Source organism: Poecilia reticulata, chromosome 16 (genome assembly GCF_904066995.2).
Source record: "Poecilia reticulata chromosome 16, P_reticulata-male-v2, whole genome shotgun sequence".
Classification (NCBI taxonomy): Eukaryota; Metazoa; Chordata; class Actinopteri; order Cyprinodontiformes; family Poeciliidae; genus Poecilia; species Poecilia reticulata.
In genome coordinates, this window is record NC_088845.1 from 32484259 (window position 1) to 32509801 (window position 25543).

General features: G+C 39.2%; 1 protein-coding gene across 4 annotated transcripts in view; it reads left to right on the top strand.

Moving 5' to 3' along the window:
* The window catches only part of ascc3 (activating signal cointegrator 1 complex subunit 3), a 368031-nt gene that overhangs the window by 66779 nt on the left and 275709 nt on the right, over positions 1 to 25543 (top strand). For all 4 annotated transcript variants that reach the window (XM_008432857.3, XM_008432855.2, XM_081597178.1 and 1 more), the window contains one exon: positions 3449 to 3574. In XM_008432857.3, coding sequence (XP_008431079.2) covers positions 3449 to 3574 — 126 coding nt within the window. The remainder of the gene's footprint in view (positions 1 to 3448; positions 3575 to 25543) is intronic.

Consider the following 25543-nt stretch of genomic DNA (forward strand, 5'->3'; position numbering starts at 1 on the left):
CCTGTTGAATCAGAAAGCGCAGTGACGGAAGCACGGAGAGGAATCCAAACAGCTGACATCGCGTAACCAAGAGTCCGGTGGACATCGGAAATGATATGTGGAAACAGCATGAATGTTTATTGAGCATTTCGTACAAAGAATTTAAGCAGAAATTATACGGAGAGGAACTGGAGCTAAACTGGTACCGCAGTTGATAAACCGGGTAACTTTTCAGCTATCATTAACCTGACATAACATAGTTATAATGATAAGGCTGTTCATTCAGTCAGGGCTCAACTCTGACATAAGCTCGCTTAAAATGAGTCCACAAACTATCAGTATTGCTTATACATCGTCATCCGTGTTTGTTTACTTTAAATTCACGTATGGTATGTTGAGGTTTTATGGGATTTTCTTCTGGAATCGGGATGTTCATGAGTGAAATCGGTTCACACACGAACAACACAAGAGTGTGTGGTGTGTGGCCCCTGTCATGTGGCTGGACACAAGGCAGCAGCAATACACCACACACGAATCGATCGAACCTGTTGTACTTTTATCAGCTCGTGTGTGGTCACAGAGGTTTGGAAAATCAGCCGACAATTCTTAAATCGTGCCGTGTGAACCAGACTTAAGACTCGAGCTGTATTCCTTTTGTCTCGTCTCGACCACTGCCCTCACAATCTCTTACTCTGGTCGCAATGGTAACGTTTAAACATTCTTTCAAAATAAGATGCAGATGCGCCACAAAAACGAACATTTTACTTTGATGAGAATTTTAACAAATGATAACGACAAATTAATAGGAGCCCTGAGCTTGTTTCTCTGCAACGAGACGGTCCCATCTGGGAGTGATGGGAGACAATGACACCCGAAGTGTGTTGCTTAAGCACAGGGTGCTTGGTCTCTGCGTGGCGAAGCAGTTTGAAGGCTTTATTGCCTCATTATCCAGCTGATCGTTGCATATCATGCAGAGCGAGCTTGGAATGTGGGAGTCACCTACTGGGATAAATCCCTTATGCTGTCTCTTCGCTGGGCCTTTCCCTCTTCGTAAAGAAACTTTCCAAAGACATCTGACCTGTTCCTTACTCATTTTACTGCTTGTGGGCTCAGTGTTGGCATAACCAAGAGAATCTGGTTAAAGGATTTTCAAAATAGAAGATCCTCCAGACTCGGATAATACATAAAACAGAAATATTTAATTATTTCTTGTGTGGCCCGGTACCAATTGGTCTACGGACTGGTACCGGTCCACAGCCCGGGGGTTGGGGACTGACTTAAATCACCTTTCTTCCCCATTTTAATGCTTGGTTTGAACTGCAGCAGATTGTCTTGGCCATCTGCTGAATGCATTGAATTGCTGCCATGTGATTAACTGATTGACATTTGTGTTAATGAGCAGTTGGACAGGTGTACCTAATAAAGTGTATATAGTAATGGAAACCATTCTTTTTTGCTTGCTTTGAAAAAGCAATAAAAAGAGCAACTTCATGTTCAAAAAAGCGCAGCCCATGACTCATTAAATTTGCAAGCGACTTCAGAAAATAAAAAGCCCAAAACTGATTTTAATAATTGGACTGTTCGACAGAAACTCAAAATAGTTCCTGTTTTTCCAGCAACAAAATGTGCATCTCTCTCCTCCCTCCAGTTTACATTTCTTTCATGGTGATCTGCTGCTGCTGTCGTATAGAAACGGTGGTCAATCCCCAAGATGCGTAGAGGAAATAAAATTACATTTAAAAAGAAAATAATAACCCGCAGTAATGCAAAATGATTTGGGTAACTTTAATCCGATTACTGGATTTGAAATTGTAACGCGTTAGATTACTCATTACTGAAAAAAGCAGTCCGACATCAGTAACGCATTACAGAGTAACGTTACTGACATCACTGTTTACAAAGAATACCCTGAATGAAAAAGATCCGTCTTTGATTGATTGGTATGGCTCATTTAGGCCACTAAATTTACTGAGTTGCAAGTGCCAGACACAGAGCCAAGTTTGCCAGAGCATGTATAGAATGTGTGTGAGACGGAAAGACACTTTCCACACATTATTATTTGTTCTCCAAGATACCTATGCTGATATTCTTAAATCATACTTGGGGTTTGCATTTAGCTTGTGCAAGCCAAGCAAGCGGTGTGGCTTTTAAACTAGTTGATACCTAACTTGGTGCAGGATTCTCAGAAAATATGATGAACTGCATATAAATGCAAGCATATGTAGGATAGGAGTGCAGCATTTGCAGTTTTCTTTCACATTGCTGATTACTGATCTCCTTCTGATTCCGATTTTGGCCGATACCAATTTTTCCTGTTTGAAATGTTGGTAAATATAGCAAGAAAGTCACCGAGTTGGCAACAGTGGGGTGAATATTGTTAACTCTAAACATGCAGACATGATCTGGTGGTTGGGTCTATCAATCAAACCAGAAGAAAACAGTGGTGGATTTTTAAAACTTTTACTGAGGTAGGTATCACTGTTACTGGTGTATTAAAACATCTATCTCTCCTTACTACTGCCTTACTTTACTTGTCTCCTCCCTAGCATACACTGAGGAAAACCCTGATTCACAGAATATTTCTTAAAAATTAAATTTTAAGGTTGAATTAAATTTTAAGGTTGGATATGTTAATTTGTGGGAGACCTAAAGTCTACCACACAACACACATGCCTGTTTAAGGCCAAACTGATTTATAGATATTCTTTTATTATTTATTTTCTTTTGTTCTTCAGTTTTTTCGCTCTTAATGCATTCCATAAAAACCAATAGATGTTCTGTGGATCCTGGGCTGTACTCACTTCAGGATATTTTACTTTTCTTCATTCAGACCTTTGGTGAATAAATGTAAACAAAAAAGAAAATTGTCCCTATCTAATATAGCAATATCTTGTATCACAAGATTTTCCACATCCAGAGCTTTGCAAGTGTCAGCTTTAAACCCACTGTAATATTCCCACTATGATCATCTCACTCTGTTGTAATATCTGTGGGTAGTTAAAAATGCAACTGCAGATCAAAACCTCTTTAAGAGGCTAAGAGTAAAATGTCTATTGGAGATGACTTCCACCAAGTCTGAACCTTTTTTCACAACATAACCTAAGATATCACACCTTAGTAATTTGTCATGATGACCATGTATTAAAGTTATAATTTTCTACACAGATGTTTATTTTCAACAAGAACCTGCAGAAAAAAAGCTGCAGATAGCAATGGTCAAGCTCATGTTGGAGTGAAGGAAAACTGATCTATTTTATTTAAAGAAATTGATGTAGCTAGCTGCCTTGACATTAAATTAGAACAAATAAAACACTGATTAAAAATACTTTATCATGAATCACATCATGTTTTGGTCTGAATTATTAGTGAATATGTTGTTGAGTGCTGTTCCAAACTTTTTAAATTATTACTTTGAGTTTCTAGGCCATTCATTGGGTTTTTCACATTTTGTTCTGTCTTTGACATTTAGCTGCTGTTGCCTGAGGGTATCCACAGAGAAAACAACAAGATATATGAAGAGGTGGAGATCCCATACAATGAACCCATGCCTGTTGGCTTTGAGGAGAGACCAGTCTACATCTCTGAGCTGGATGAGGTAAGTTCATCTGTAATGTTAGGGAATCTATTGACATTTTACAAATTTCACAAATCAATTAGAAGGTTTCACAAATGTTTTATTTATTCTGCTGTTAGTACAGAATAATCTAGTTAGGTTTGAAATGTCCAGGTGTTGTAGTTTTTAAAATACAACACATTAAAAAAGCTCAAGATAGTGAAAAATGAAGTGTAATCACCCTTTAGCTATTTTCCGAATTAGATGCTACATTCGGAAGCTAACTTCATCTTCGACTGATAGCTTGGGCACAATATAGACAGATCTATATATGTTTATCTATATCTTTATCTATAAAACATAGATATGTAGATTGCACAATGCACAGATAATCAAAACACTTAACATTTACATAGCACCTTTCTAAGCTTGTCCTTGTTAGCTATGTCAGACATATGAGGCATTATGGTGAATAAAAACGATTTATTAACTTACCTTCAAAGTTATTGTGAAGTTTTGACACATCCATCTTTAATCCTTTGTTGTTGTTGCAGCGTTTAAGGACGTCTGAATAATTCTATAGGCATCATTAATAGTCCTGCAGGACTGAGGAGCCACTTTTAACATACTGTTGCCTGTGCACCGGAAGCATTCTATGTGGCAAAAAAATGCGGAAGTGCTAAAACGGAAGTCCGCATATACCCCATTGGGTATATTCAGGATTTAGCGGGAACACCAACATGCAGAGGCCTTACCTGACGGTTCACGTCCCCTCCCCCCCGGGGCCGCAGCAAAATTTCCAAGTCTTGACCGGTCCGCGGTAATAAAAAGGGGTTGGGGACCACTGCTTTATAGTATTAAAACTTGAACCCTGACTATCTCAGATTCTGTGATAGTGCTATGAAATCAACAAACACAAATAAACCAAGAACAATTACTGTATGTGCCGATAGCTGGTGGGGCAAGAAAGAATCACTGAGCTGATGACCTTACTGGCATATTGTTTTCTTTTAGAGGAGGGAGAATAGACCTTTGAAGGAACAATTTGAAGAGAAATCTGGCTGAGGTTTATAGGAATTTAAGTGACCATTATATTCAATTTTGCAGCATTGGTTTTAAATCTGATATTTTTTAAAACAAGAACGGCTTGGCTGCTGCTTTGCTGCTTCAGCCTATATCTTTTGTTCTGTAAGTCATATTATACTGACCCACTTGGTGCAGTTGACAAAAGAAAGTTTGAGATTGTCACAGGATCATATACTTGAGTTAAAACAGTAGTTTTATCGAGTTGTAGTATTAACATTTTGAAGGGTAAAAGTGTTGAGATAAAATATACCTTTTTGAGCTTTACATCATGTTATAATGGTATTCCCTCATCAAAAACATACATTGATTCTTTAATGCATGCTTCAGAAATTCTTTAATCTCCGTGGCAACCATTCAGTTGTGCAAAACACCTGGGTAGGCAGAGTATTGTCTTCAAGACGCAGCTCTTCCTCAGAACTACAGTTTGTGTAATACAGAGGTGTAAACACAAGTTACTGAGTAAGAGTAAAGTAAAATATTTAGTACTTAGAAAATGCATGTCAAAATCTGAATATTCTTCTGAAAGTATGTAGCTGAAATCAGTTTAAACTACTAGCAGACACAGTACAGGGTATGCCCATTAACGGTACTAAAATTAATACAAAAATGTAGCAAAGAAGAGGTATAGAGGTAATTATAGGAGAACACCATTTTAATTTCATAACATAACACAGCAAAAGGCATATTACATATAATTTGAAATAAAACTAAATACAAGACACATACACAATAATTACCACTAGGGGTGTATGATACAATAATCTCACTATACGATACACGATATTCTGCTCACAATACAATATATACCACGAAATTTGTCGATCGAAATGCTTCAATACACATTTTTGATTTTCTGAAAGGTTTTAGAGGGACAGAGTGAATTTGGTGATGTTTTGAGTTCCATAGACTTGGATTTTATAAGTTTTCAGTTGGAATTAACTGAAAACTGATTAAAAGCATCAACTACACAATACCTGGCTCTGATTGGGATAGGGGGGTAAAATAAAGTCATTTGGACTATGGAGAAAAGACCTTTCTACCTTGGCTCCCGGAGTTAGTCGTAGCTGTAAGCTGTTTACTACTAGCTGTTGGGGGAGTGGCTCTGCCTCACCCCATAGTGATCGAGTCCTGGCAGCTGCGCAGCGCTGCCATTCCCCTGCTTGGATCTCTGAGTAGCTGCCTCTCAGACTGCCAGGATCTCATCGTTCTCTCAGTCTCTGATACTCTTTGTCAGTTACTAATAAGAATGATCGATCTGCCTTCGTCGCCATGGCAATCCTCACTGTGCCCAGTGTGCAGACTGGGCACAGTCTGCACACTGCACACTGGGCAGAAGAGGGGAAACCCGGCTGCGGGTTTGCCCTCTTCGTCTTCCTGCTCAAAACAGAACGTCACTGCCTGCTCCGCGTTGATTCTTCAGGTAATCCTTTATATACAGAACAGAAACCACTAAGCTAAAAACAAATTATGAAGTGGATGCCACCGATTGCTCCAATATCCAAACTTTGGATTAATTTTGCAATCTCACTGCTTTTGCCGCTACTCCGTTCGCGCCGCTACTCCGTTCCGCTTCTCTTTCACCGTAACTTGAGCAACTTTACTACATTTCTTAGCAACAAAATACAGCCCATCATTATTTGTTGAAGATTTGAGATTTCTAAAAACAAAGGAATCTAATATTGCGTTTCATTTTTTACGTTTGGAAGCTCATTCCCTTTCACACCGGAAAATACGGTTTTTGACATTTCTCATGACATTGGAAAAATATGGTTTACTTATTTTAGCATAACTTTTACTTGGCTTATTAACACAATTTAAAAACTGGTGTGTAGTTTATAATCTGCTCTTTAAAGCACAAGTTATTAGTGAGACTGGGGGAGGCGGAGTCTTGCTGCTACGCCAGGTCAGACGTGAAAAAGACGCATATAGCCTATGGACCCTAATGGATCGATACTCGCAGATGAAAAATTTATACCTTCCGAGGGGGAAAAATATCGATTCATATTGTAGAATTGTTTTAATTATACAGCCCTAATTACCACTAAAAAAGACAGAAATTATGTGAATATCCTACTTCGCTCTGTGATCTACCAGGTTATTTTTTCATTTACGTTGCCTGCCCTCATCCACAGCACTGATTATGTGCTTGGTAAATAATCTGTTTGTACAGTCACTTGATGTGTGGTGCAGGTTAACTTGGACCTATGCATTTTAGCTTCAATGCTAGTTAATGCACACACAAAGGCATTACATAACAATTTTTAGCACATTTTCCTCCAGATACATTTGATATTTTCAACTCTTAAAACTTGATAAAAGTGTGTTGGTTAACACATTGTCTTGCATTGTTTGTCTTTAGGCCCTGTCCAGGATGTTCATGTGAGATTTGGAAGCAAAAATTGAGAAGCGCAACCAAAAAAAGATTTTTAAACAATTTCTTTTGTTAAATCATTACAGTTCCAAAAGTTTTGATCACAATTTTATTTTTTTAATTTGAGATTAGGTCTTTTTGATTGAATAATTGTGAAACAACTTTTACTCCATACTAAATGCTGCTTTTCCATGTTTGGTTCTGGTTCTGGGGATGCAAACCTGAACCAGAAGACCTAAAAGGTCTGGAAGGTTGATACAGCAACAGCAGATCTTTAATGTGCTGTGGTGCTAAGCTGTTCAGTCATTTATAAACAAACAACAGTGTTTTAGGGTTAGGGTTAGGGTTAGTCTATTTTCTCCTTGGAAGAACTGTAGAAATGGTGTGATGTCCTCTATCTTCCTGCTTAGTCAAAATGCGAGCAGCAGTGTTCTGTATCAGATGCTGCTGATACAGATGCGTTCTGCAGACCTGTGAAGATACTGTTGCAGTAATCAATGCGACTAAAGATAAACACATTGAGTTTATTTTTGTTCTGATAATGTTATTGTTTTGATTTTTTATATATATGTTTATAGAACAAGCAAAAATTATATAATAGTTCCCAGTTATCCTTTGTCAAGTAACTCAAGCATTCAAATAAAAGGTCTTAAAATTGTTTGAGCAGTGCAACTGAAAGGTTTAGTGGTTTTGAAACTATAACCTTTGAAAACTGTTATGGAATTTTAGAATTTTCAAGATCTGGATAAGGGTAAATAAAATATATGTAGTATGGATAAATATTTGTATCTCTAGGATTTATTCCCTTTTCTTTTATGTAACATTTGTCCTTATTTCCGTTATTTCTTCCTTGTACCTTTCCTGAATGTCTTAGTCCCTTCCTTCTTTTACTTATGTCCTTCCTGACTGTCTGTCTGTATTTTTCTAGGTCTTATTTTTAAAAACAGCCCTCTACAGAAATATCTGTTATAGTTCAACTTCTTAGTGAACTTTATATTTTTAATTGATACAAGTTAAAATATAGCATGTATAAATGACATTTTCCATTAAAAATGTTTGAACTCTTTCATCAGATTAAACATACAACACAATCTGTTTTTCTCTGCGACTGTCAAATCTTACCCCACTATGCCATATTTAAGACTAGATTTTTTTAAAATTCATTATGAGCTTCTGTTTTGTTGTCCTATCAGTCTCAGCCTTGTTTCAGAAACAATGCATAAAAATAGCAGCTATGGAAAAGTTTTAGCAAAATAGAACTTCCTTTATTGATTGTATAGATCAGAAGAAATTTTAACCTCACAGGTTGTTGTAGGGCTGTCCTTTCTAGGCATTTAGTCACAGGCAGTTCAAGCTGTTCCAGCATGTAGTACTGCTTAATCTTTGGAGGAAAAAATCAACAAAAAGGCACACAGAGGTTACATCTGAAATACAAGTAGTTACAGCTTATACCGTTAACAGTTCTCTGGTTTTGTGCAGTTTTAAAAGATATAATAAAAGTACTTCAAGCATTAATACTTAGTTAGCCTTTGTTTCGACTATCATACCACAACCAATTTTCTAATGCAAAACTTCCATTTAAAGATGAAATCAGTGCCATTCACTCCACCTGACACTAATTTTAGTGTTGCAGCTGAATATTGTTAGCTGCTGTTTTCCTTTTTCTCAGTAAAAACCTGGTCTCTCTCAGTAAATGGAGAGACCAGGGATTGCAGTGTCCAGTGAGTGATGTTCTTTCTTAATAGAAGTGTTGTAGCTATCAGCCAGCTGTCAGGTAACACAATGACCTGCCAGTCTGACTGACACCTTGACAGACAAATCCACATGCATAGTGGTACATACATCCTCCCAGCCTACTGGAGAATTACCTGGCATCTCTGTAGATATTATATAGGAGGGGAGAATGCTAAAAAAGCTGCAGCTCAGCTTGCTCTGGTCCTTTGTGGTGGACTCCAGCACAGTCTACACACAACATTGTCTTTTAATGGTTCAGCTCCCACTGTGTCTGCAGAAGTGGGTTTTGTAATCCATCAGTACTACATCACTAGTGAAGATGCAGTTGTACTAAAGGTCAGTCCCTCATCTCTATGTTTGGCCTTTTATTTATGAAGACACTAAAGTACAACGCCTGTGAACCTATAAAAGCATTTTGTTGCACTTCACCCCGTCACTCATCATAATAAGGATTCTGCTTTTTGGTGTGCGTGTGTGTGTATGTGTGTGTGTCTAATAGAGTGTTTTGTGTGTCTGATGCCTTACCAACTTGATAAATGAATGGTTTAATCACATCTGCACCACAGGTAATGAGAGCTACACGCTGACTCAATGCCATAGCAACTGACAACAATGCCACTTCGTTTTAGGATTTAACATAAAAAGACTAGATTAGCTACCGCTTCTACTTTACTGAATTACTTAGACATACAAACTGTAGCCCACAAAACGCATATTTTATTAAAAAACTAAACAAAAACATCTTATTGCTGTCTTACCTTTACTTATCAATGAAATCCATGCACCCCTAATTCTGCACAAAATTACAAAACAATTCTCGAAGCAAAACTTTCAGCTCCGATGTTGGTCTTCCTTTAGTTCAGGGGTGCCCAAACTTTTTGAGACCAAGATCTACTTTTTCTTCACCAGCCGCCTGAGATCGACATCATGACACAAAGACATAAAAATAGCAAATTAAACTCTATTGACTTATTTTATATGCGAATATACATCAGTTATATCAGAAATAATAAAGTGACAGAAAACCTAATCCAGTTTCTTCCTCAGTGAGATTCTGACACTGGGAGCAGCTTACTGGTTTCTCAGTCAGAAGCAGGTTGCAAACTTGATGCCAGCAGGTGTCAATCAGTCATGGTAGATGTGAAATTTGATTTTTCTCAATATGATAAACTACAGACTGATAGGAGGAATCAAAGAGCCCAGTAAGGGTAAAAGCAAATCTTCTGAAGTCGGGATATAATTAATTTAATTTCACATAATTATCGTGGTAGAATTTGTTAAAACTTAGATATATTTGTCCTATTTGATGTTTGTTGTGACGTATAGTCACGAACGAACGAGGTCGTTAGTCCACGTTTGTCATTTATTGAACGTTCAGAAACTACAGCAGGTGTAATGAGCCACAGCAAAGGTAAACAAAGGTAAAACAATCCGAAAAGACGATCAACTCAAAACCTCTTTCTCTCTCTCTCTCTCTCTCTCTCTCTGTCTCTCTCTCTCTCTCTGTCTCTCTTTTTTTTTGTCGTTTAAGCACACCCGTTGCAGTGGCAACCACCTGCGCTTAAGCCGAGCAAAGATTATATTAAAAACACATCATTCAGTCCGTTACATATCAGGTTTCCAGGCTTGATATTTATTTCTCGATTATTAATAAGCCTCTCATGAACACAGCGGTGGTTGAGTAGCTAATTTAAACTCCTGCTTTGCTCGTCAGTCGTCTTTGAGTCGCTTTTTTTTCTTCATTCAGGTTCTTCAAAGTTTTGCGCAATTCAGTGCGTTTCGGAACCGAAACGCACCTTGTTGAAACAATAATTACTGAGATTATTAATTTTAACGTGTTTCGTTGACTTTTTATAATTATTCTTTTTTAATGAAGCTACAAACGTTTAGGATCTTAGTGAATATTTTTGACAAGCCTGCAGAGGAGGAAGTGCTGGACTCAGCGTCCTGGCAGCGTTCAGTTTGTCACCTGCTGCCGAGATCGACTCAAAACCTTTCCGACGTATTGAACACCCCTGCTTTAGTTATTATCTCCTGCTTCAATTGAAAATCCACTTTAGAAAACTGTTTAAGTGTAGAAATGTAGTCTTTCATGTTGACTTCGGAAGAGAGAAGAAAACAAATATATCGCTGTACTTTACTTATTTACTGTGTGGCTAGCTCCAGGGCTAGTTCCCTGTGTCTTACTCTGCAGTTGTGCAGTCACAATATCTGGGATCATGAGCGCCCCCAGCGGTGAGGCAAAAGAGCTGCCTGCCTCACCTCGAGTCTGTTCTCTGCCATTTCTGATTGCTCTTCCGCACACAAAACACGATACACACACACAATTGGTGACAAAAAAAACATTGTACATTATAGACATAAGCTAGATGATGGAAAATCGGTCCATATATTAAATGTTTTTAGCCATTTTATTGGCGGCGTACAGACTGGAGGAACTTGCTCCCATAGAGTGGCAGCCAGCCAGTGCAGTTAGCGAGAGGTTGCGCAATCCCAGGTGAGGCTCAGCTTGCTGCTGCCTCACTGGCTTCGCTTCTGAGCATTTGAATGGGAAAATGCGAAAATCCAGTGATTTTGAAGAAAAAAATAATCAGAATTGGTTCAGCCAAGTAAAAAATAGGTACTTTATAGCAGTGGTCCCCAACCCCCGGTCCGTGGACTAATTGGTACTGGGCCGCGCAAGAAATAGTGAAATATTTCCGTTTTATGTATTATTTGAGTCTGGAGGATCTTTTATTTTGAAAATCCTTTAACCGTATTCTCTCGGTTACTTGCTCGCCAACACTGAGGCCACAAGCAGCAAAATGAGTAAGAAACAGATCAGATGTCTTTGGAAAGTTTCTTTGCTAAGGGGAAAAGGCCCAGAGAAGAGACAGGAGAATGGATTTATCCCAGACCGGTAGGTGAGTTCCACATTACAAACCGCTCTGCGTAACATGCGGCGACCGGCTGCTAATGAGGCAATGAAGCTTCAAGCTGCTTTGCCACATAGAGACCAAGCAGGCTGTGGATATAAGCAACACTTCGGGTGTCATTGTCTCTCATCACCCCCAGATCGGAAGGTCTCGTTGCAGAGAAACAAGCTCAGGGCTCCCGTTAGTCAGTATGAGTTAAAATTTTCACGAAAGTAAAATGTTCGTTTTTGTGGCACATCTGTATCTTATTTCGAAGGAGTATATAAACGTTACCATAGGGACCAGTGTCAGAGCGTTTGGGCTGCGGTCGAGAGGAGATGAGTAGAGCTTGTGAGTCTTAAGTCTGGTTTAGACGGAAAAATTTAAGAATTGTCAGCCGATTCTCCAAACTTCTGTGACCACAGAGCTGATAAAAGCACAACAGGTTCGATCTGTTTGTGTGTCCAGGGCAGGAGCAACACGAACCGATTCCAGTCACGAACATCCTGATTCCAGAGGATAATTCAGTAAAACCCCCAACATAGCGGGAATTTAGAATAACCAAACACAGATGACGATGTAGAAGCAATAGTGATAGTTTGTGGAGTCATTTTAAGAGATAAAAGAAAAGGCGGTGAATAAAAAACGACTGGAGCAGCCGCTATATTTGCTGCACTATGATTTGAAGGTGAATATGTTTTTTCATAGTTAACATTTTTAACTGAATAAACATAATAATAACCTTTAGATTTAATAATAAACATTTCCACACATCTCCGATATCCAGCGGACTCAGTTGCGCGATATGTCAGCTGTTTGGGATTCTCCTCTGTTCTTACGTCACCGCGCTTTTTGATTGGCTACCTGTCACATTCAGCAGGTCGTATTCTCGTTCCCAGACAGGAAAATCCCCACAGGTTGCGATAAAAACTCCAAGACAACCCAAATTGGGTATATTCAGGATTTAGCGGGAACACCAACACCGCCTCCCCCTGCCCCCTGGGCCGCAGCAAAATTTTCCAAGTCTTGACCGGTCCGCGGTAATAAAAAGGTTGGGGACCACTGCTTTATAGTAAAAACCACAGGGTGAAAATAGCAATATAAATGATTTTATTATTATATATTATTTTTCCATGATGACAGGTGGGGCTCTGCCTCACCTGCCTCCCCTGACCGCACGTCACTGATCTAAACTAATGTTAAGGATAAACAAAAAACGATTACCATTTATGTCTGGGTGACATTAGGGTCAGCTGTCACAATCTGTGATACACCTGAGAACTGCAGTCTGAATCTGAAGTGTGAAAAGGAATGGTGCTGCTTTTATTGCTGTGACTCTTCCGTATGTTTTTATTTTTTATTCTGTGCAGTGAGTCTTAATAACTCACTATACCTTATCAATTGCTTGTTTTTTTAAGTATCATTGAAGTTGTTGTGTTGATAACATGTTGGCAAACTTGTCCCCCAAGGACTTTTTCTTGTGTTGCAATATGGAAACTGCAAAGAGTTTTACATGACAGATGTTTGCATAAGATTTTCTGCTGCACGCTCTGCTGCACACCAGGGCAAAAGTGTTAATTTATCTCAATATGGTAAGTAAGTCAGTACAAAAAGTTGAAAGGCTTATCTACAGGTTGAAAGAGCTTGCATGTGAATTAAAGAAAAATCAGCATATGCATCAATGTAAGATTTTTCTGAAATCAGACTAAAGCAAAATCAATGGCTAGTAATGAATTTTTAGTTGTTCCTTTTGTTTCATCTATGAACACACAAATTTACATTTGGATGAATGTTATTTATTCAATGACCAGCAACAATGAGAATTGTGTAAATTCTTTTTCCACAGCATCATTTTTTCAACATAAAGATGAATGCAAACTAGAAGTTCAGATTCACTGAATGAAGATACATTCAGTGAATGTAAAAAATGTCACACTGAACTTATCGGACCACCTCTCTGCTTCACTGCTGATAAAGAAGTCTTGGATGATGTTCTGATTTTTGTTCGTTTAATTCTGCATCATACAACATGTCAATATTTAGGTAAATATAGCTAATAAAGCATTTTCGCTTTCGTTTCTGTGATGTCACCGCGGCAAGTCTATGTTGACTATTATGTTGATGTCGACGTTAAATCAATATGAAGTCACATAACCCCTGCTTTAAACTGCAACAGCTCGGTGACACACGAAAACCAGTTTGATGTGAACACTGTTTCCACTGGGTAGTTTAATGTGCGACACAGAGTAAGTTCCACATAACTCATCAAAACTTGATGCCCCTAAACTGACAACGACATTGGACTGTCAAAATAAGAGCAACACAAACCCTACAAAATAAAAGCCATCACATTTTCTACAGCAGGTAATTGCTATTTCAGGCTTCATATGACTGGATCAACTCAACCACTGTTACACACGGTTAGTGTGGCCTTTTAGAATAGAATAAAATATACAATATTGATCCCCAAGGAGAAATACGGGTAATCCATTAAAAATGACTGAATATAAATAAATAAATAAATATGAAGCATACACATGAAAATATGTTAATCTATAAATTATCTGTAAATGAGTGCAGAGGAATTTAGATTTAAGTTACTCAGACTTGTGCATTGTAAAGTCTAATGACTACAGGCAGAAATGATTTCCTGTGTCGCTCTGTGACACAGTACTTGGCGTGGTGTACTTGGGTAAAATGAGTCTCCAGCTGAAGGTGCTTCTCTATCCAGCTCGCACTTCATGAAGTGGATGAGACTCGTTGTCCAAGATGCATTTCATCTTTGACAGGATCCTTCTCTCCGACACCACTGTTGGATAGTTTAGCTTAGCGTTTCTCAACGTGGGCGGTACCAAAGGGGGGCCTGCGATTCCTTTGGAGGGCATTTGCTCAAAGGTTAACTTTACTTCTTAAATGCACAACAATAAATGTTTAGACTTTGAGCAACTTGCTAAAACTGTATTGTATAAAGTTAAAGCATGCCTGGCTGCAACCTTATCGATGGCAGCTCTTCTTTTCAGTGTTTCTGTAGCTTCTTGGCACAGCTCCGTTCTCCTGCTACTGGTAGCTTCACCACATCAGTTCAGCGTTACACCGGCTGATGACGTTGCTGTGATCCACTTGTCTGGTGATTTTTGTACATATGTTTTGGCAAGAAACTTTTTGATATGTTTCTGTCAAAGCAGAAACTTATATCAACTTTTATCAAAAAGTGTTTTATTGTCCGTCTGGATGCTGCCCGCTTCCATGGAAGGACAACAGAATATCGCTCTTATAAACATGTAATGACTAAAATCACGACACCCTCACTCTGTATCCCTCAGAAAAATGAACTAAATTAAATAAAGAAATCCCTCCATGGGTGATACCACAGAGAGCGTTCATTTTATAGTGTTATAACATTGGTGCTGTAAATGATCCGGTATGAAATGGTATTACCACAGCACTTTTGAATTTTAATCATCAGTGTACTGGAATTGTTTCCGTTGTTTTAAAAGGTTTACATCAGCCTCCTTTTCTCCATCGATACGTTCTCCGACCACTCCGCACCATAAGGGGTAAAAAAAAAAAACAACAGAAAAAGCAATGCGCACGTTGAGAAAAAACTCAGAAACAGGAGAACCAGGACATAGAACGGAGTAACAAACTAGATGTGAATCAGAATCAGAGAATTTGGCACTGAACAGTGGAAAAATCAAGAGCTTATAGGAGCAGATCAAGTGAAACAGAGGAATAAACTGGTATGGCAAGACCTTTTGAGCAGTAATTAATACAGTGGATTATATGGCAAGAACAAACAGACATTGTTTTTAGATAAAAGGTAAGGTAATATTGTTGAACTGTCATGTTGAGACCACATCTAGTACTAAGAAGAAATATATTTTACAGACGATAGCAGTAATAAGGAGCTTATCATTATTTATGTTGATTAGATTTCCAAAAACGTGATTGTCAGGTTGATTGGCCTCTCCAAATTGCCCCTAGCTGTGAATGTGTGTGTGCATGGTTGTTTGTCCTGTGTGTCTTTGTGTTGCCCTGCGACAGACTGACGACCTGTCCAGTGTGAACCCCGCCTCTCGCCCGAAACGTTAGCTAGAGATAGGCACCAGCAACCCTCCTGACCCCACTGAGGGACAAGGGTGTAAAGAAATTGGATGGATGGATGGATGGATGGATGGATATTTATTTCTTCAATATTATTTTTCATGTCAATGTTATTGTCATGAGGCTGATGACTCCATGACACTTTCAATTTGACTCATTAGGATTTGATTAAAAACCAGCTTTGTTCTTTGTAATTTCTGGCCAGTCAAACTATTAATCTATAAATCAGTAGACAGGTCTATATAAAGATATAATCCATGTTCCTGTCTCATATTTGTATGGCATTAAAAAGATCTGGAACTTTTGTTTTTCCACTGAAAGCTCTTATTTACACAGTAAATGCCATGTGGGTGAAATTTTATGAATGACACTCGGATGTCCCATTCTCCTGAAGGCAGCACAGAGCTGCACCACCAGAAACTGACAGAAATGCTGAAGAGTTACGATTAATATACACTGCTCAAAAAAAATAAAGGGAACACTTAAACACTTAAGTGTTTAAGTGTTCACTTAAGTGAACACTTAATAAAGGGAACACTTAAGTGTTCCCTTTATTTTTTGAGCAGTATAGTTGTAGTTCTGTCCATGTTGCAGAGCACAGTGATTTGCACATAGTTCAAAGTTTAAACTGGCATTGTTGTACATCTTTTGTCTGCTCATTTTGTGGAATATTTAACAACTAACATCAGAAAATGTCACAAAACAAGAATATTTTTTTCCACTCTGATTGGCTGTTGTTAGGCCTACCGATTTTAAGTTGAAAGTCCATTTATTGCATTTTTCGTTGACGCCTGTAAAAATGATTTTTATTCCCATGGCTTTTTTGTTCTCTGGGAAATTATTTTTGATGACAAATACAGAAACAACCTTAAAAATCAAAACATCAATAATAGTGATAGTAATATTAATAATAAAATAATGGTCAGTGCAAAGTAGCCTACAAATTCTTTAATGGGGGGGGGGGCGGTGAGGGACCTGGATAATGGATAAGGGGGCGCCGGCCCAAAAAAGGTTGAGAAACTTTGGTCTAGTTCCACTCCAACAATGTTGCTGGCCTTCCGGATCAGTTTGTTCAGTCTGTTGGTGTCCTCTGCCTTCAGCCTGCTGCCCCAGCACACCACAGCATACAGGATGGCACTGGCAACCACAGAGTCATAAAACTTCCTTGAGCAAGGTCTGGCAGATGTTGAAGGACCTCAGCCACCTCAGAAAGTAGAGGTGACTTTGGCCCTTCCTGTACACGGCATCATTGTTCTTGACCCAGTCCAGTTTCTTGTCAATGTGGAGTCCCAGATATTTATAATTAACCATAATCTCCACACTGATCCCCTGAATGGTAATCAGAGGTCACTGGTATTCTGGTCCTGCTCCTCAGATCCACCACCTGTTTCTTGGTCTTTGTCGCATTGAGCTGGTGGTTCAGCCCACACCATGTGACAAAGTTGCCTATAGCAGCCCTGTACTCAGTCTCATTACTCTCTCTGATACGACCAACCACAGCTGAGTCACAGGGGTGAAAGCTCCTGGACCTTTAAGTGAGCAGGATTGCACCAGCGGTTGTTTATTAGAACGGCAAGCCCCCCTCCTTTCCGCTTACTGCTCTCGGTGCAGTCCCTACCAGCCCGAACATTACAATAGCCCTCGATGGAGGCATTGGCATTAGGAATGTTTAGGTGCAGCCATGTCTCCGTAAAGCACATTAAGATGCATTCACTGTACTCCTTCTGGCTCCTGGCCAGCTCAGTTAAATTGTCAGTCTTGCGAGCCATCAAATCTAACATTGCTCATGGTAACAGAGGGAAGAAACGGCTTATAACTACTCAAACAGGACCTGTTTGAGTTTCTTCTCAGTCAGTTGTGTTTGGATGGTCCTGGGAAACTGGTGTAAATTGATATGCAAACTCTTCTGCTGAGCAGTGGAAATTATTTGAAGTCAAGTAGCAACTTCGTTCATTAACTTAAGCCTGCCAACTCTGGGACAAAGTGCTTCACTTCTCTGAAACGGCAGCACACAATGCCTAATAAGTCTTTGGCTTTTATTAGAATGGTTTTGAAGGGCAGTTTGGAAAGTCTGATGTTTTCCCCTCCTTGGTGTTTAGACGGAGTGCTGACTGTCATTTATTGAAAGCTGTAATGGAAAACAGGGTTACACAAGCCTCAGCATACCTTTAATAGGACTGCAAAACATTAAAAGGGGTGAATTTATTAGGGTGCTTTTTAACTAATGAATCATAATGCAGGCATCCTGCTCTTGCCACTGTGGTAAAAGCCTTCCTAATTCATTCAATAGATCTGTTACTGAGTGTGTTGTGAGTGAGAGCAAATGCCATTCTGTAGTGGATCTGATGTATTCTGCATTTGCATCAACTACAAGCTTTACTTACTTTTTGATGACTCAAAAATAGTAACACTGAAAAACAGATGCACACCCTATAGACTGGGCTTCTTATTGAACAGAATCTACTCAGGCTTCTAACTTGCTCTGAGAAATGCCACATGCTCACAGAAATGGTCTGAAGGGGTTGAGGGATTAAGAAATGTAGAAAGCTTTGCTTTTTAGCAGCTACTGGAGAGCCATAATGTGCGTGGGTTAAATGAAAGGCATAAGTAATGAATGACTCTTACCTCCCACTCACACTCAAACGTTTTAGTATTATAGCTCTTTTTGACAGATTTTTATGGATAGTCTATTTTAAACAGAAAATTCATTCATCTGAATTTATTCCCTAAACTGATCTTTGTTCCTGTCTGCCTCTCTCCACCACCAGCAGGCTTGTGTAATTTGTTGAGATCTCTGATCATACTATCAGTCTATCTATTATGCTAAAGAGGTCTTGAAACACAACAGTGTATAAGTAAATTGGTAACACTTTATTTGAAGGGGTGTCAATAAGACTGACTGTCATAAACATGACATAACATCTGTCATGAACTAAAGTCTTCTGAGTATTTATGACTGTTGTCATAAAGTGTCATTCGGTAAATCATGACACGTTTAATACAAAGTTGACATTATTCAAAATGTCTTTGTTATGACAACTTGACAATCTAGACAAAAATGTCTTCGTTATGACAACTTGTCATTAACCTAGACAGAATTGGCTTTATGACAACTTAACATTAACCAAGAAATCATGATCTGACATCTTGCTGATATCTTGCTGTCTATAAGATGCAAGACATCTTGCTAAAGATGCTTCTTCAGCAAGACATCTTGCTGCCTATAAGTGCAGCAAGATGTCTTGCTGCACTTATAGACAGCAAGATATCAGCAAGATGTCAGATCATTATTTCCTTAAACATTATTTAAGGAAATAATGTTTCCTTTAATAATGAAACATTATTTAAGCCTGTTTTAAGTAGTGCAATACACCATCTCTCTACTCTGGGTCCCTCCCAGATGACTGAGCTTCTTACCCTATCTCTAAGGGAGAGCCCAGCCACCCTGCGGAGGAAACCCATTTCGGCCACTTTTATTCGTGATCTTGTTCTTTTGGTCATGACCCAAAGCTCATGACCATAGATGAGGGTGGGAACGTAGATCAACCAGTAAATCGAGAGCTTCGCTTTTTGACTCAGTTCTCTCTTCACCACGACGGACCGGTACAGCGCCCGCTTCACGGCAGACGCTGCCCCAATCCGCCTGTCGATCTCCCGCTCCCTTCTTCCCTCATTCGCAGGGGCGGATCTAGAAAAATATTTATGGGGTGGTAAGAGAGTGGCAGGGACTTTTCCAGGGGTGGCAGTGTATATATATATATATATATAATATTGTTTTTAACTTGCATCGTTTCAAAATGAGCTTCATGTAGCACCAAGGCTTAAATACGATTTCTTAATGTAGTATAGTTAATTATTTTCACATCTTTCGTACTCCTGCTAATTTAAATGCATTACTGATATGCATATCAATTGACATGTATTGTGTCCAGAAAACCATTTTATCCCAATACAGGACAAGGAGAAATCTGTCACAAAAATATTAGTAGTGCCATCATTTGTTATTAGATATACCTATTAAATACGACTTAAAATAAAGATTAGAAAACTGATGTTTGATAAATTCTCCATGATACAAATCTATAAACAGTTTAGTTTCTGTTAGTTCTGTCAAGATACAAGAAAGGACAAATATCTACTTATATTGGTCAATCATTTTATTTTAAATATGCTGTAGGAGCCGTAGTTTGACGACTGTTATAAATATCACCATGTTTTTAGAACACAGGGAATTAGCTCAGTTTTTGTCGCTTGTTTTAGGAATTGCAGTGGCGCCACAATAAAGGTACAATAAAGCTGATAAACAGGTGAAGAACCAAACAGAACCACTTCTGACTGTTCACAAAGCCAAACATCTAATAAAAGTTCCACCAAGTCACTACCAAGGCACTGGGGTCATGATTCTAGACACAGGCAAAACAAGGTTCAATGTCTAAACTTATTGATTGTTCTTGGTGATTTATTTTCCTCTTTCACCAAACAATTACAGACATCAAACCTTCATTTGTTCTCATGCTACCACTCTTAAAAACCATCGGCCCCAAACCCAAATGCCTGCTGGTCCTTCTCCAGGCCCCTGGACTTATAGAAAGTGGACTGACCCACATTACTTCCTGTATAAATTTAGAAAATAAATAAGAAAATAAGAAAACAAAAAAATAAATAAAATCAACTCTGTAAATAATACAAAAAAAAAATTTTAAGAATAAAGTAACAAAATTCAAATGGATAAAGAAATAAAGAAAAGATAGCTCCAACAACTTTTATTCTGCCCTTTCATGCTCTGTGTCGCTTTACGCGGACCCGTTGCCATGGCGACCGACAAACAGCTCACGGAGCAGATAGAGCAGAGATTACCGATCAGGGGAATCAACACCAAAAAACAAACATTTCCCACACAAAAACACTAAAACAGAACATCCAGTCTGTTACATTATGCTGTCAGGCTTAATGTCTATATTATGATTATTAATAAGTTTTCGCCTGAGCACAGCGGTGGTTGATTAGCTGATTTAAACAGCTGCTCTACTGATGACGTGGTGGGTGGGTTGACCTGTTTTAGTGCTAATAGAACCAAAACACACTGAACTGCGCAGCACATGCTAAGGTTATCAAAGTCAGTAGCAGGCTAACAGTTAGGCTAGTATAACTGACCCACTGCTCACTTGTTCAATGTTTTCTCCTAAATTAAAACGTTTTCCTCACCTGTGAAATCTGAAGCCTTATCTATGGTTGAATTAACTGCTAAACATTGTGTCCGTTGTTCTGATTATTTGTGTGATTGTAGTATGTTCCTGACCAACAATATTCCTGACTCAATGGACAGCAATGGCGCATGTGTGACTTACGATAAATCACATAATGTCCAGTCCAGTAACATATACATCTATCAATGCTGCTGCCTCGCGCTCTGTTCTTCTCTCGAACTTCCCGCTACTCAGCAGTGGTTGTCAGCTTACATTGTGTTGCATTCAATGTTGTCGGGGAAAAAAGAGCTTCATGCGCTTAATGTCCAATTTGCCATAACTATTTATTGAATTCATTGTTACTAGCTTGGGTGGCAACAGGAGTGGCGAGGCTCTCGTTTGGGGTGGCAACTGCCACCCCGCTAGAACCGCCTCTGCTCATTCGTGAACAAGATCCCCAGGTACTTAAATTCCTCCACTTGAGGCAGGACGACACCCCTGACCTGGAGAAGGCGCTCTACCCTTTTCCGGCTCAAGACCATGGCCTCGGATTTGGAGGCACTGAGCCTCATCCCGGCCGCGAACCGCTCCAGCGAGAGCTGCAGATCACGATCTGATGAAGCCAACAGGACCACATCATCTGCAAAAAGCAGAGATGCGATCCTAAGGCCACTAAGACGGATCCCTTCAACACCTCGGCTGCGCTTAGAAATTCTGTCCATGAAAGTAATGAACAGAATCGGTGACAAAGGGCAGCCTTGGCGGAGTCCAACTCTCACTGGAAATGAGCCCGACTTACTGCCGGCAATGCGGACCAGACTCTGACACCGGTCTCCCAACATTAAGAAAATCGGCACCGATAAATCAGCTGGCCGATAAGTTGGTGCACCCCAAGTAGATAGTCTAGTTAGACTTTTACTATTTTCCATAGGTATATTTTTCTTTCATATCTGTAGTGAGTTTTGCTGTTTTTATTTTTTATTCCTTTTCATGCTCTTATAATTGCTGCATCTGTAACACAAGAATTTTCCATGGGAATTAATAAAGTGCTGTTATTCTGATTCTAATGTCAAAACAGTTGGATTAAATTATTTTAACTTGTATGAAAAAAACATCTCTCATTTCTGCTGCAGAGTACTGGCTGTATGCTCTCTAGCCACTCCATGTACACACTCACAAAAAAGCAGCAGACATGGATTAGACAATTTGTTTGAATGCTAAAATATTAGGGCTGTTGTAAACAAATATTTTTGTAATCGAGTATTCTTACGATTAATCAAGTAATCGGATACATTTTTAAAAAAAATAAAACATTGGTAAACCCAACAAAACTATCGGATATTTACTATTGGATGTTACTATTGGATATCAATATCAGTCAAATTTTTCATATTTGAGTATCAATAACAATTACTTTTCTGTAGTTTTTCAAATTAACTTGTAACAATAGCAGTTCATTTTCTAGGTTAACCTGAAAAAAAGTTGCACTAAATTCTTAAATTATATTTAACTTAATAATGAATAGGTAGTCTCGCCCGAAACATTCACTGAAGATAGGCACCAGCACCCCTCCTGACCCCACATGGGACAAGTGTCATGATTAGTGCTAGTTGAGTGGTGAGGTAAGACGCAGGGAGGCCAGGATGAAGATGAAGATGATGATTTTAATGACAACAGTATCACAACGAGTATCTGACAAGAGACAAAGACAACAGGTGGGACTAAATACTGTACACTTGGAGGGTAATCAAAGAAACGAGACACAGCTGGGAACAATCAACAGGGAAGACAGACTCACAGGGGAACAGGCTAATAAACACAGAAAAACCTCAAAATAAAAACACAGATCACAACAATACCCCCCCTCAAGGGCAGCTAAAACAAAACAAAACAAAAAAACAGAATCACTGAGTCCAAAAAAAAAAAGCACGGTCAGACTGTCCACCTGCCGTGGACAGTCCGGCGGGCGACGCCGGTGCAGGAAGCGGAGTCTCGAAGGCTCTGGAGGACCGGCAAGACGGCCGGCTGAAGGCTCTGGAGGACCGGCAAGACGGCCGGCTGAAGGCTCGGGTGGCTGCTCACCGGGAGCGCACTCAGGGAGCTTGGGAAGCTGCTCACTGGCAGCAGACTCGGGGAGCTCAGGCGGCTGCTCACCGGCAGCGGACTCGGGGAGCTCGGGCGGCTGAGTCTCAGGTGGCTGAGTCTCAGGTGGAGTTCTGATATTGAGAGAATATCTGGTCTATGCCAGTTATTCAAGTTTAACATCAATTGCTTTTCCATAATTGATAACTATAACTGGCAGAGTGCAGTTATTCTGAGTTTGGCCTCTGTGTTTATTTTGTCTTGTGTCCATAATTCTAATGTTGGTATGATGGAGATAACTGTGCCAGGTAAAGAGCTTCTCACTAGAGCTTTTTAGTGGGAAAAAGCTTTAGTAAGAAGCTCTTTACCCTCAGCTTATGGTTAAAGGTTTGGTTGGCTTCTGCTGTCGTTCAAGTCTGATCTGCCAGCATCCTGTGATTCTCCACACTGTTGACAGCTTGCCCTCTACTGTGATGTGCAAAAGGCAGTGTAATAAGCACTATGCTGCAAAGATGTGGCACAACTTAACATGCCTCTATTTATAATTAATACATCTTGATTGCATTTCCTAATTCAGTTTTGATGTGGCCTCTCCATGGCACACACATGGGGGTGGGTGCTATCTTGGACTTGCTGAACAAAATCACAAATCTGATGTTAAAAGCGTTTGAGATTTTTAGGTCAGTGCGATTTTTAGGTCAATGTGTTGGGTTCTCTCAAATTGTACTAAACATTTTTCTAAGGATTACCACTGTTTCCTCCAGAAAACTTGCTAAACCGGGTGGTCGGGAAGCCAAGGGGGTCTACCGACAGGTCCACCGGTGGTCCACCATGATTTTGTTTAAAAAGATGGTAAGTTGACAGGAAATGTAAAAACATTACTGGGTAATTTATGTTATGGGAAGACATCACCAGTGAAATGCTATTTAAACCCACAACTATAGAGTCTTAAAAACAACAGTCAAACAACATTCAAAAAATAAAATTAAAACATGTGTACCAAATTTCAGATATCTTGAACCTACGGTTTGTCATATCTCACATTAGGGGGCGCTGTAGAGCAGTTTAGCTAAATCCATTTGCGATTCCACTAGAATCCACAAATTTTAGTTGGGAGACATTTTTCGAAAAAATAATAAGAAATTCTGCAATTACAATAGGCCTCCGCAGCGTTTTACTGCTCGGGCCTAATGAATATCAATTATTTGCACTTCTGTTTAATCCAAATTAAGTCAGCAGCTCCAGAAGGCCCTTCAGGGCACCCCATAAATACTAATATTTTAACACAGACCTCGGACATAGAACTTTCACAATTGTTCATTGAGAATATCAGTGCTGCTAAATTTGATTTAATGATTTTAAAGTAAAAGATTTGAAATTGTTTAATATTTAAATTTAAGATTTTAAGGAGCTGGCAAGTTTACTTTGTAAAAGTTCAACGAACAATATTCAAAGTTAGATTGTTTTTTTTTTACCACAGTTAGAATCTGATGATGTGAGTTAAATCTTTGTGTTTGAACTGTGTTTGTTCACAAATATATCTCAGTGAGCTCCAATTATGACTGATTGCTTTTTCAGTTAAACTACCCCTTCTCCCAGAATTTACTAAATACATGTTGAAATGTTGTTAGTGGTGCTGATGTTCTTAGCAGGAAGATGGGCCCCTAAGTCAAATTCTGCTCCAGGCCTCATATAACCTTGAGCTGGCCCTACATGATTCAAATTCAAATTTAAAAATACGTTATTATCCCAAAGGGAAATTAAATGTTGCCGTGACTCATTAATTCTTCAAAGACTTATTGTCTTTGAAGAATAAACATGTAATGAAAGATCTCTTGTAGCCGTCTGTATTACCTTAAAACTGAAGAAGCCTCCGACGCAACATACTTACCAAGACAGTCTCATGAAGAGGATGTTCAGTGTTATCCATAATCATCTTGATCCTATGAAGAATTGTTCTTTGCATAATCATCTCCAGAGGTTCCACAGTCATCCCCAAAACAATATCAGCTTTCTTTATCAGGCTTTTGAGCCTTTTCAAGTCCCTGGCTCAGATGCTGCTGCCCCAGCAGATGACAGAAAAAGAGATGGCGCTCTTAACATCAGACTGATAGAAGATCTGCAGCATCTTGCTGAAAACCTTGAAGGATCTTCGCTTCCTCAAGAAGTACAGTCTGCTCTGTCATTTCTTATAGGTGCTTTACTGTTGCATCTCCAGTCCAGTCTGTTGTCAAGTTGATCTCCGAGGTTTTTAACCACTTCCACTTCTTCTCCCATGATGGGAATAGGATTTGATCTAATCCTGTTCTTCCTGAAATCAACAATCATCTCCTTTTTTTGTTCACATTTAAGATTAGATTATTTTTCCCACACCATGACAAAAAGCAGTTCATTAGATCTCTGTACTCAGCCTCTTGTCCATCTCTGATACAACCGACAACTGCAGAGTCAATCTGAGAATTTCTGCAGATGACAGAAGTCGGACTTATGCTGGAAGTCTGAAGTGTAAAAAGGAACGGTGAGAGTACACAGCCCTGTGGTGCTCCTGTGTTGC